Below are 14,084 nucleotides of genomic sequence, written 5' to 3'. Positions count from 1 at the left end.
GCAGACATGACTCATGAATATCAGATATCGCAGGTTGGATCGGGAAAATCCGATACGTGAATTGCGCTGGTATCGGGTCCGATACCGATGCTGGATCGGATCGGCCCCATCCCTAATAGTTGAGTTTAATTTTCAAGAAAATTACATTAGGTCAATGTAATTGTGATAATTCAAATATAAATAGTTTGATTACATCCAACAGACATGATTACATACAGCTTTATTAATGTAATCATTTTATGTGGAAATTTGCCACATGATTAATATACATTCGACTGATGAGGTATTTTTTTGAGTGTGTCATGTTTTTAACAGCGAAAATGCTCATGGATTCAGATATGTAACCAAACAGTGTCACTCAGTTTTACAAGGTCATCATGGACTAACAGTTGCATTTATTTCCTGCGCTACTGAAGTCCTGTCTGAATGATCTGTAGTTTGAAATATGACCGTTGAATAGGTGAGAGAATCAGAGGCGTCGTGTTCACCAAACACTGGAAGGCCCAAACTGTAGCCAGCATGAGTGTTTGTGCACATGATCTCTTCATAATGACAGACAGTGTGTGTGTCCTGAAACAAGAGAAGAAAGAGATGTGCAAGGACATGGTCAACAGGAAAGATGATTAGCATCCACAAGTTAACGGTTACAAACTCAAACATAATGAAACTCACTTTTTCAGTCAGCAGGTTTTCAGCCGAGAAATGAGCGACACCTTTCATCCACACTCCTGTTTCAGGACACCAGATTGGGACAAAATGGGATGTGAAAGTCCAGTTATGAAAATGTTATATATAAGGTGAAAAATAGCTAAGCATATAAAATAATGTGTTTTTGACAGAGAGAAAGACAGTTTTACCTTGTCTCTTTTGTCTCAAACTGAAATAAGCAAACAATGACAATCCAAACACCATCATTATCACCATAACCGATGCCATAATGTTGACTGTTGAAAAACCATGAAAAACAGATGAAAATAATCCCAAATGTCCTGTTTCTAAGGAAATCTGGAGAGTTGGATTGTTGTAAGTAACAGAATATGTACCTAGTTGTAATTTTGGTGATAATGATGAAGGTGGTAAAGATGAAGATGAAGGTGGTAAAGTTGAAGATGAAGGTGGTAAAGATGAAGATGAAGGTGGTAGTGATGAGGTTGAAGATGTGACGGGTCTGATGGATTCACTATCTTCATTCGCTGGTTTAGTCATGTGATCTGAAGCTGTTGTGGTTGGTTTACGTGACCTCCTCTCTGATGTGTCCGAAGCACAAATGATCGTTGGGTTTAATTTATGATACATAATATATAGATGATGACAGTAGAAATCTAAATGACAGTCTGTATGCAGTTATTGCAAAATAAAAACTATTTAAGATTGTTTGCTTGCATATATTGAGCATGCATTTCAGAAGAAGTCATATTGTGGCCAGTCATGTGACCACTTTGAACTTTATATGAAACAGCTGTTATTAACGCTTCACTGATGTCAAGAGTGTGGTGCAAATATAATGCTGTGTGTGTGACCAGCAACACTTGTTAATTATAGTATTCTAGACTGCAAACAACAAACAAATCATAATTTATAATTTTACAATCAGATGATGATCTTGAAAATAAGTTCAAAAGGCTGATAGCATCTTACCATAGTAAATTAGAGATTTAATATCCCAAAAACTCTTTATGGCACAGCAGTACTGATGTCCATCATTGAGTCTCTGTTATAGTGACAGTATGGGCTGTTTTATCAGATTCAATCTAATCTAATGTAAATCATGTCAGCTGTGTTTTGGTGTGAACGACTTCACTGTTAACAAAGCTTGATAACAGAATAAATATAAAATGAAAATGTATTTTACTGCATAAAGTCCTGAACTTTTGTGTACAGATAATGTCTACTTTGTGTTTTGAATGAGCGATTTCTCCATAACTGAGACAGTGTTGTGTGTGAGGAAGTGATGCGGGTCAGTGTCTGTGGTGTGAACACACTCGCTCATCATCATCTACAGAGGATACTGTGGTTTCTATTATCTCGCCTCTTTACATTTTTACAACAGGTGATACAACGCTCTCTCAGACACACACACATACCTGATATATTAGTTATGATTATATGTGTTTTACACCATATCTATGTGCACTGTCCACTTCACTCATGCAGAATATTCTGACTTACCAGGTTTAATTTGCAGGTAAACCTCTGTGTATTTATCATGTTGTAGAAGTATCTTCACACCACACCAGTATTTGCCTTGATCCTCTGTTCTCAGATCAGTGATGGTGACGGTGAAGATGCGGGTCGTTCTGTCATCGGTCAGAGAGAATCTCCTGTCTTTAGCTGGAAATCCAGATTCAACAGGAATGTCTTTATTGAGTACTGGACACTCTCCTCTGCAGAGATACTTATTCTTCTCTTCATATCTAGACTCATAGGGACAGCGTATTTCAACTTTTCCTCCTTTATAACCAGTGAAAGTCAAGATCTCCTTCATCTCACACGGCAAGACTAAAAACATAAGAGAGAGAAACTCAGCTCAGAGCGAACATGGACCTGATTGAGAACAGGTGCTGTTTTAGAAAGACCCAGAAACACAGAATAAACTCTTACCTGACATGATGAGCAGGAGAAATATGAGAAGTTTATGATCACAGATCTGGATCATTTTCTGCTTTATCTGTGAGCCGCTGGTGGCCTGTGTTATGAAGATCTCTCTCTCTCTCTCTGTCTCTCTCTCACTCACACACTCTCGCGCACACACACACACACACACTCTTTCTCTCTCACTTCCGATGTGATTGTTGAGCGAGTGTGTGCAGGGCGGTGTGAGCGTTGTGCAGACTGGTGTGAGTGAAGTTTTTTTCCTCTTCTTTCTGCTGTGATGGATTTTTTAATGAATCAACTTTAATTAATCAACTAACATTTGTTTTTCTTGCAGGAACGACATTCATATGCTTTTAAATGTTTCCAAACTCTTTGGGGGAAACTTGTGTCTTTGAGTGTGTGTGTGTGTGTGTGTGTGTGTGTCTGTGTGTATATATAAATAAAAATTAGGGAAAGTGAAACTAGATAGATTACAAGTTCTCAAACCTTGTGATAAGTAATCACAAAAACAGAGTTTGCTTGTGCCAGTGACAGAGGGAAAAGTTTGGGGCTTTTGAACCAATTGATCCAATCATATTGAAGGTGACATGTTAGTCACTATAATCTTATTTGTTGTCTTGATTCTATAAAAACTGTTGTATCCGTGTTTTCTGGTGGGATTCTCAATGGAATGTGTCTGAGATCCTCCGGCCTTGCTTCTTGGAAGAGATTCCCTGAGAACTGCTCGGGAAGATCTCCTGGTCGTGATTAAAGCATTCAAAGGACATTTGCCGAAATCTGTTTGTCGATCATTCCTGCGCAGGAAGTAAGCTAGTTTAAGGGGAACAAGTTAGTTAGGTGACTATTATTGAACTGGGATGTTGATTTGTAGACGAGACCCAGATAGTTAGGTTTAGGGAAAAATCTACCACACTGCTTATCTTTGTGTTGATTTTTTTGTTGTCCGGTTTGTTAATAGTTTTTGTTAGTTTAGTTTGAGGGCCGTGTGTGATCCGTTATTTGCAGGCATGTCGGCCGAGCAAACACAGGGTTTGAGTTCACTCACGAGACGCCATGCGATTAAGGAAGTGGTGGGATACGCTAGCGTTTTGTCCGCTTCTAGAATGAACAATGCAACAGTGTTTTTTCTGGATAGTGTAGACAAGGCGAATTAATTGTTATTGATGGCAAATTTATTTCAGTTCTCCCTTAAGAAAGGTTATTCTATCTAATGTATCAACTTTTGTTAGAGATGGACACTATGGAAAGTTGGTGTCCCCAATAAACAAGATTCCAATTAGTCGCCTTTATTGAAACATATTGCTTCTTTAGGGGCTTTGTGTACATGATTATTCCGGACGATGCGATCTAGATCTGACACTGAATTTTCGAATTGACGGTTTTAGCGATGCTATTTTCGTCACTACTGAAAAAGTCAGATGCTTTGGATGTAGTAATATAGGGCATTTCATTTGGAACTGTCCGAACAAAAATACTGAGGGTCAGAAAGGAAAAGAAAATGGAAGAGTTGAACAAGGTAGTGACGAAAAAGATGTAAATGCATTTTCATACGAGTCTTTAAAATGATAAATTATTTAAAATGTTTTGGAAGGTATTTAAGGAGAAGAAATCTTCCTTTAAATCTATACAACAATGGTGGTTTGTTGCACCTTGTTCATTATATGGCAAGGTGCCGATAAAACAATTTACGCAACAATATACTCAGATATCACAAAAGAATTTAATCGTTCTTTAGATATGCTTGAATAAGAATTTATGGATTTACAAATCCATGCTCTGCATTCTAAGGATGGGACTTTGTTATCAAATCCCAGACAGATGCGTGAGGTAACAATGCGGTTTTATCAGTCCCTTTACAGAAGTGAACTTGACTTTCCTAGAGGATCTACCCAAGATCTCAGAAGACTCCAATGAAGAACTGGGATGTGGTCTAACTCTGGAAGAGCTCTATAAGACACTCTGAGATATGGAGTCTGGGAAAGCTCCGAGTGTGGATGGGCTTCCAGTGGATTTTCTGAAAGCTTTCTGGTCAGAGATGGGAGATGACCTGCTGGAGGTGTTCGATGACAGCTTGCTGAACCGTTGAGCTGCCGAAGGTCAGTGGTTACTCTTCTTCCCGAAAGAAGGAGATCTCACTGAGATTAAGAACTGGAGGCAGCATCACTTCTATGCAGTGATTATAAATGACTTTGTAACGAGGTTCAGATGTTATGGGAAGGAGGAGGCGGGAACCGGCGGACATTCAAATATTTTAATAAATAAATAAATTAGGGCTGTCAAAAGATTAATCGCGATTAATCGCATCCAAAATAAAAGTTTGTGTTTACATAATATATGTGTGTGTACTGTGTATAATTATTTTGTATATATCAATACACACACATGCTTGTATATATTTAAGAAAAATGTGTAATTTATATATAAAAAATTATATTTATATATAATATAAATTATATATAAATATATACAGTATATGTATGCAAATATTTCTTAAATATATACATGCATGTGTGTGCATTTATATATACAAAATAATTATACACAGTACACACACATATATTATGTAAACACAAACTTTTATTTTGGATGCGATTAATTGTGATTAATCTTTTGACAGCCCTAAAATAAATACAAAAATGAAAGTATAAGCCAGCAGCCCCTAGCGAACGACTGCTGGCCACACACAAAACAGAAACAAAACATAACATAAAATCAGGCCTGTTCCTCTCTCGTTCTTCACTGTCGTCGCTCCTCCTTTATGCTTCCGCTCCTCCATGAGAGATTCGAGACCGGTGCGTCGCACAGGTGTCACTCATCAGCAATCACGCCACTGGCCTCGTGCCGCCCTCTCACGGCCCTCTGTCTCATCCTGCTCGCCACAGACTTTCTTAAACTTTAGCTAATAGATTGACTAAAGTAATGGTAATAGGACAGGTGATCCATCTAGATCAATCTTATTGCGTACCAGACAGGTCAATTTTTGACAATATTTGTTTTAATTAGAGATATTATATAGGCTTCCAAATTATTTAATATCAAATGTGGTGTGTTGTATTTAGACCAAGAGAAACCGTTTGATCAGGTTTAGCATGCTTATCTATGGAATGTTTTAGAAACTTTTGTTTTTAACCCCTTAATCGGCAGGGATCACTGGTGATCCTGGATTATTGTTGTTCAAAATTCATTACTCGTCAAAACATCACACTCTTACTTGATCTGGACAATCTCAGCATCATAAGAAAGGTTTAAGACTCCAGCTTCGATATTTGACCACTATTTATGATTAAACTGGTTTGCAGTGACAGTAATTTCTTAATTTATGCCAGGATTGCAAAATAATTAATCTGTAACGTTCGTTTTGAATAGAAATCATCACTCATAAAACATTCATTCTCGTCTTCTCCGGTTTATTTGTCTTCAAATACATAAAATATACAGCATTCACCAGGGCTATTAGTCCAATGGTGCGCATATTTGGAGAAATGATGATTAATTATCCCATGCTAGTAAAATATTTCCTCATACAGAATAACATTTCTATTAATTTTCCACTGAATTATGCGATCTGAAAAGCTCAAACAGCGAACGGAGCTAGATGTGTGTCTACTCTTCCTGATTTGCGTCATATTTGATCTCAGAGCTCTATCATTTGCTGTACAGCTGTCAATCATCTCACGTGGTTCAACGTGACCATAATCCTGCCTCTTCTGCATGACGCGTCCTGTGTACACTTCCTCATTCTGGACATCCGTGATAAAGTCTGAGTGTACAGCTGGTGTTGCAATTTTAAAAAACTAATTTTCTGGGGACATTTTATTTTCTGAGGGGGATCCCCTTGGTCATTCATTATTTTAATTATTAAACTAGATCTGGTGACTATAATTATTATAGTTTTTTTATGGGTACAATTCTAAAATTGAAAACGATGCTCTACTCAAAAAGTTAGGAAGTCGTATTACACACTGTTTATCTAAACTCCCTTGACCGATGGCCACCTCACAGTGTAAATTATCATAACTCCACACTAAAGGCCTTTATGCAGAAATGTAGTGTAATAGATTTAGTGTAAATGCGTCCTGTGTACACTTCCTCATTCTGGACATCCGTGATAAGGTCTGAGCGTACAGCTGGTAAAAAAAAAAAACAATTTCTGGGGACATTTTATTTACTGAGGGGGATCCCCTTGGTCATTATTTGGTTCATTATTTGAATTATTAAACTAGATCTGGTGACTATAATTATTATATATTTTTATGGGTACAATTCTAAAATTGAAAATTACACTCTAGAGAGTCGTATTACACACTGTTTATCTAAATTCCCAAATTCACTTGTTATTATAGGAGGAGATTTTAATATCACCTTAGACAACTCCCTTGACCGATGGCCACCTCGCTGTCACAGAATGGGTAGGTGGAAGTAGCGAGGACTCAAGTGCAGAAACAAATAGGTATTTATTAACAAAAGAAATAAAACAAAACTACAAACAATAACTACCCTGTGGGGGAAAACAAGAGAGATCGCAGGCGGGAACAGGAAACACAAGGGAAACATGGACAACGAACCAGCACAGGACTGCAAACACAGGGAGACTAAATAGGGAAGCAACAAAAGAGGGTAACGAGGAAAACAGGTGGGGCAAATAAATCCCTAATCAGGTAACAAGGTGTGAGGGGCTAGACAATTGACAGGAGAGCACATGGCACAAGGAAATACATGACAAGCCATGTGCTCACAACAAACCAGAATATGCACAAACACATGACAAACCGGGAATGCCAGAGCTCTGTCACCAACCCAAGATGAATACCAAACAGAAGTGACATTACCCCCCCTCTAAAGGGACGCCACCTGGCGTCCCCAAAGAGAGACACCAAAAACAAGACCGGAACAAGACTGAAGGACAACCACAGACAAGACAGGCAGATCAAAAAACAAAGACAGGGAGGGGAGGGGAGGAAGGGAAACAAGCCCGGTCAGTACCCGCCTAGCGGGTCAGAAAGTCTTAGGTGACCCGGTAGGGACGGGAGGGCTGAGCCAGGGCTGAGCAGACCGTCCAGGCATCCAGGGCGGAGCAGACCAGTTATCAGGTGGCCAGGGCGGATCAGGCAGTTCATCGGCCGGACAGGGCAGGACAGACAGTCCATCGGGCGGCCACGGCGGAGCCGACCCCTCAGGTGGCCACGGCAGAGAAACAGACACCGGCTCAGGCACAGGAACAGAAACCGGCTCAACGGCAGCCTCTGGATCGGCAGATGTGACCTGAACAGTCTCTGGATCGGCAGACGTGACTTGAACAGTCTCTGGATCGGCAGAACCCATGTGCTTCCTCCATGCATGCAGAACAGCCAATGCATAGAAATTGAAGATAACCCTCTTGGCCATGGCAGGACTGATGGTGGAAAGCTCTGGGACAACTGGGTCAGGGACCACCGAAGTCGGGTCCTCCTGGACCACCAGGCATGGGACCACCGAAGTCAGGTCCACCTGGACCACCGGGCTTGGGACCACCGAAGTCGGGTCCACCTGGACCACCGGGATTGGGAACACCAAAGTCGGGTCCACCTGGACCACCGGGATTGGGAACACCAAAGTTGGGTCCTCCTGGACCACCGGGCTTGGGACCACCAAAGTTGGGTCCTCCTGGACCACCGGGCCTGGGACCACTGAAGTCGGGTCCTCCAGGTCCACCGGGCTTGGGACCACCGGGCTAAGGGAAGGAACAGGAGCCCTCCTCCTCCTGCGCTGTCGAGTGGGAGGCGGTGTGGGAATAACCGCCTCTGGGGTCTCTGCAGCCCCTTCATCCACCCCAGGATAGGAGGCAGATGGGTCTGACTTTTTCTTCCTCCTCCCTTTCCCCAAAGGGGTCATCGGAGGACCGGGGACTTGGCAGTTTGTGAGGTAAATGGGAGGTGGGCCAAGAGGCGGAAGACCACCCTCCCATCCGCGATGGTAAACATATCCCACAAACTGCCAGAATGATAGTATCCCCAGTATTCCCATCTCCCAGGCAGGCACAGGCTCATTAAGGCTGGTGTTGAATGTGTCCTTTAGCACTGTGTCGCTGATGTTGAGCCCCTCCGCTAAATACAGGAATTGGTAAGCAAGCTCCTTCACACTGTTCTCCCCTTGCCGAAAAGAAATGAGCTTGCTATGTCTTTCTTTCATCTGATGAGCGGAGGGGCAGGGAGATGGAAAAAGGAAGATACCCATTGTTTTGGTGAGTCCTCAGTTGGCTGGTTCCTTCTGTCACGGAATGGGTAGGTGGAAGTAGCGAGGACTCAAGTGCAGAAACAAATAGGTATTTATTAACAAAATAATTAAAACAAAACTACAAACAAAAACTACCCCGTGGGGGGAAAACAAGAGAGATCGCAGGTGGGAACAGGAAACATGGACAACGAACCAGCCCAGGACTGCAAACTCAGACTAAATAGGGAGCAAACAAAAGAGGGTAATGAACAAGGCAGGTGGGGTAAATAAATCACTAATCAGGTAACAAGATGGGAGGGGCTAGACAATTGACAGGAGAGCACATGGCACAAGGAAATACATGACAAGCCATGTGCTCACAACAAACCAGATTATGCACAAACACATGACAAACCGGGAATGCCAGAGCTCTGTCACCAACCCAAGATGAAACCCAAACAGAAGTGACAGAACTCAGACACTCGCAGTGTAAATTATCATAACTCCACACTAAAGGCCTTTATGCAGAAATTTAGTGTACTAGATATTTGGAGAGAGAAATTCCATAGTATTAGTTATTTCACGTGGAATAATAAGGCATGTACCGTTAGTTCTATATGTATAAAAGAAGTCCTTATTACAGAGCTTAAATTTAATAAATCCCCTGGTGTAGATGGTTTAAACTCTGAATTCTATAAAACCTTTTCAGAAGAACTTGCTCCTTTTCTTAAATCCTTTCCTTGCTCCTCTTAAATCTTTTCTTACAGTCTATTAAGTATGGTAAACTCCTGAATTTAAACAAGTGTGAATTAATGTCTCTTAAAAACAATAATCTTCTGTCAATTTGTAATATTCCCATTAAAGATGAAATCACATATTTAGGTATTAAGATTGTAAAGAATGAAGATGAATGATGTAAACTTAATTTTTCACCAGTCATTGACAAAAAAATAAATAAAAAATAAATAAAAAATAAATCAGTGGTTAATAAGAGACCTATCCTTGAGGGGGAGAGTACTGATCACAGAGGCAGTGGGCATCTCGAGACTTACATATGCAGCGCTCTCATTAGCAGTTAATGATAATACTTGTACAATTATTGATAAAATGCTGTTTAACTTCTTCTGGAAAAATAAAACTCATTATATAAAAAAATCTGTGGTTATGAACTCAACTGAAAATGGAGGCCTGAACTTCTTAGATTTTACCACCCTTAATCACACCTTCAAAGTTAAATGGATTAAGCAATTCCTTAAAAAAACACCATCTATCTGGAATATTACACCTCACTTCATCTTTTCACAAGTTGGTGGTCTCCAATTTCTACAGTATTACCAAGCTTCCTTTAAAACTGTCTAACTTTCATAAACAAATGCTTCTTTCCTGGAATTTAATCTATAAACACAATTTATCTCCAAACAGGTGTTTTATCTGGAATAATAAGCACATTCTGTATAAATCTAAATCTTTATTTATTATGAATTGGTTTTGTAATGATATAATTTTTGTTAGACAACTGTATAACAATGAAGGTCTTATGTTGACCTACTCTGAATTCCTTTCTAAATATAATATTCCAGTTACTCCTAAGGACTTCGCTGTGGTTATGGATGCTGTTCCCTCTGGTCTAAACATGCTTCTTAAAAACACCTGTCCTCTGTTCTCTCCATACTCGTTGGATCCTGCTGATACTGAAGTAGGCCGTATCTGTTTCTCTCTTTCCTGTATTAAAAATAATAATCGTTGTGTACGGGCTTTGTTCCAAAGGGATATTGTCTCCAGACCTGCTATTATAACATTCTGGAATGGTTGTGCTGATAATCTGTTATGGAATAAAATCTGGAAACTTCCTCACAAATATTTAATCACAAACAAAACTCATTTATAAATATTACCCATGTAATTATTATCTTGTGAACAGATTTAATTGTGATATTGATACATTTTGTACATTTTGTGATCAACATGATGAAACATTTTATCATTTATTTTGGAGTTGTCCTCATACAGTTTGTTTTTGGTCAGATTTCTGTTCCTTTATTAAGGCTCATAAACTCTCAGAAAAAAAGGTACAAAAGCTGTCGCTGTGGCGGTACCTTTTCAAAAGGTACACTTTTGTACCTAAAGAGTACATATTAGTCCCTCAAAGGTACATATTAGCAGAGGTGGGTAATCCAGGGGCCAAAGAGTAAAAGTCCTGCCATATGTTTATTCCACCCATAAACTCAGTCAGCTGATTTCACTAATTAGTTCTCTCTCCTGCTGAATTGGAACAAAATACTGAGGAGGACTTTTACTTTCTGAACCTGGACTTTACACCTCTGCATAGCAATGCCACATGTCAGCCAAGAGTAAAGAAATAAACCAGAACTCTGCTAATATGTACTCTTTAGGTACAAAAGTGTACCTTTTGAAAAGGTACCGCCACAGCGACAGCTTTTGTACCTTTTTTTCCGCTAATGTTTTGCCGGCTTCTTGAGCCGTGTATACTGCAATGCTGGAGACATTGCCATTGGGAATTTTTGGTTTCATAGTATTTAAAGGATGAATATGAGGGGCTGCTGAAATTGTCGAACTGTTATTCTGTAATGTACTGCCAATGAGAGACTATCTGACCAAAAACATTGCTGGACTAGACTGGTTAATGTGTTTGTCATGTACATTTTTAACTTCCTAAATTTTTTGTTTCCCCCCATTTTAGTTTCATTTGGGTCAAGTCCAACAGAAAGTATCCAGCTGCGAACTCTTGGCCAGCTTTTTGTCGTCAACTACACACATCTAACACATCTAAGTTTACTTATTCCAAAGATGGACAGTAGAGCATGTTGTGATGTTGCAGGGCTACAATAATATAGTTTCTTATCAGCAGCCTGATCCTTTGGACACCTCAGGGAAGTCTTTCTGTGAAAGCAGCCTGCACTTTTTCTGCTAATACGGTCAAATGTGACTATTTAGTGATGCCACTAAAAGTCATTTCCAATATAGTGGTGGCTCAAAGTAGGGCTGGGTGATATATCGATATAAAAAATATATCGATATATTTTTAAACGCGATATGGAATTAGACCATTTCGCATATATCGATATAATTCAAATTTGCGCTGTGATCCTTGCTCAAGGCAACAGCTGACCCGGAGCTCTCTGCACTGCTCCCCGCGCCCCCGCCCCTCCTTTTCCACTTTGCGTGCATGTTTAGAGCATGTATGTTATGAGAGGCAAATCATTACTACTTCAGAAAACCCAGCACAATAGGAACTACCAGGCAGTGACATAAGTGTACACAGCAAAATCCCCAGTGTTAAATTAACACTCCTCAGTGTTTATATGTGTCCACACTACAGGGTGTTAAAAATTAACACTGAAGCAGTGTTGAAGTTAATGAGATAATTAAGTTAACACTGAAGCAGTGTTGAAGTTAATGCGATAATTAAGTGATTAATTAAGTGATGATTGGCCATTAGTGGTGACACCTGATGATAACAAGCAGACTCACTGAAGGAAAGAGAAACAAGAACAGAAAAGAGAAACACAAGAACTACTGACTTCGAGCCATTATTGCACTTATTATTTTACCAGTTTGACTTTATTTCTGTCATACATCTACACACGGTCTTATTTAGATTTAACAGAAGTTTAGATGGTAATGTTTTATGGAATGTTTCGTTTCATGTCACCATTATGGTGACCAGTGTTTGCTTTAGTTGGGCTCTTGACACTTTATTATTTAACATTAAGATTTCTCTGGCTGCTCCAACTCTGTGTTTATAGAGCATATGTGTTGTGGCAAGAGAAACTATGACTTGGGCTGTGTTTCCTGAAAACATTGCAAGCCTAATTTGATCGTATAGACCATTTGTTGCAGTTGGTCTGCGATCAAGTTAAGTTTAAGATGCTTTTGGAAATTCAGTCCTGGTTATGTTTCAATGATGAAATTACTAGTGACCTGATTCAATGATGTCACCCAGCATTATAAACTGATTATCTAATTGTTTTATTAATTTTTCACTACAGTAGTTACTTCCAGCAATGTTTTAAAGATCTGAAGGATTTAAAATCACACACAGACATCAAGAATCTACATATGAATCTCAACAATGGTTACAATCAAACAAATGCTTAATGTTGCAGTGCATGATGGGAGCCACCAATCAGAACGCATCAATGGCTGACATCATGCATTGCAGCATGAATAAATTATGCAGCTGAATTGTCCTGTAATTTTCATTGTTTTTTTCTGTTTGCTTTTATTTTGCTATTGTTTTGTTCTGACTTTAGTATCTTGTTTTGTGATGTTCAGAGTTGATCTGTTTGTCACTAGTTTGTTTATTGTCACCATTGTTGAGATTCATATGCGGATTCTTGATGTCTGTGTGTTTAAACACAACAACTTCTTTGCTCAAAGTATTTTCAAAATTTTTGATATTGCTGTTGGATCTCAAACTATAGAATCTCAGAGCTACAATCACCAATACTAAAACGAGACATTATGCATATAGTCATAAATTTAGAGTCTGAATGACATCAGTGAATCAGGACATTACATGATGATAATGTCATTATCATCAAAACATACAGGTCATGTTTTCTCTTGCAGTAACAAATGTGCTTTATAAACACAGAGTTGTAGCAACCAAAGAAAAACATATTTTAAAAAATGAAAAGAGTCAAGAGCCCAACTAAAGCAAACACTGATCACCATAATGGTAACTTGAAAAGAAAAATTCCATAAAACATTACCGTCTAAACTTCTGTTGACTCTCAAGAACTTTTGTCGATGTATGACAGAAATAAAGTCAAACTGGTAATAAGTGCAACAATGTGTAATGACTCGAAGTCAGTAGTTCTTGTGTTTCTCTTTTTTCTGTTATTGTTTTTTCTCTTTCCGTCAATGATTCTGCTTGTTATCATCAGGTGTCACCACTAATGGCCAATCATCACTTAATTAATCACTTAATTATCTCATTAACTTCAACACTGCTTCAGTGTTAACTTAATTATCTCATTAACTTCAACACTGCTTCAGTGTTAATTTTTAACACCCTGTAGTGTGGACACATATAAACACTGAGGAGTGTTAATTTAACACTGGGGATTTTGCTGTGTACGCTGAAATAAAGTCTTTCACCTCAGAAAAACAGACTTTCTTGTCCTGTCAGCCGATATACTGTCCTCGTAGCGCACACTCATCAATTGCACGCGCAAATGCGGCGGCGCGCGCTGTGTATCACCTCACTATCGCCAAACTACCAGCATGCAACGCCGTTACGTTGTAAATTACACGAAATAAAAGTAATGCAG

The 14,084-nt window shown here is 39.3% G+C and overlaps 1 protein-coding gene across 1 annotated transcript; it reads right to left on the bottom strand.

Moving 5' to 3' along the window:
* Positions 1-2,146: 2,146 nt before the first annotated feature.
* On the bottom strand, positions 2,147-2,716 carry LOC311279759 (CMRF35-like molecule 8; the record flags this gene model as incomplete). The annotated part of the gene is made up of 2 exons (XM_084391461.1): positions 2,602-2,716; positions 2,147-2,499 (listed from the first exon to the last, which is right to left on the bottom strand). The coding sequence occupies exons 1-2, from the start codon at positions 2,654-2,656 to the stop codon at positions 2,147-2,149; spliced, it is 408 nt and encodes a 135-aa protein (XP_084247587.1). The 5' UTR covers positions 2,657-2,716.
* Positions 2,717-14,084: the final 11,368 nt, after the last annotated feature.

This window comes from Rutilus rutilus (assembly GCF_951802725.1).
Source record: "Rutilus rutilus genome assembly, chromosome: 2".
NCBI classification, from domain to species: Eukaryota; Metazoa; Chordata; class Actinopteri; order Cypriniformes; family Leuciscidae; genus Rutilus; species Rutilus rutilus.
This window is presented reverse-complemented; position numbering and strand designations above follow the sequence as displayed.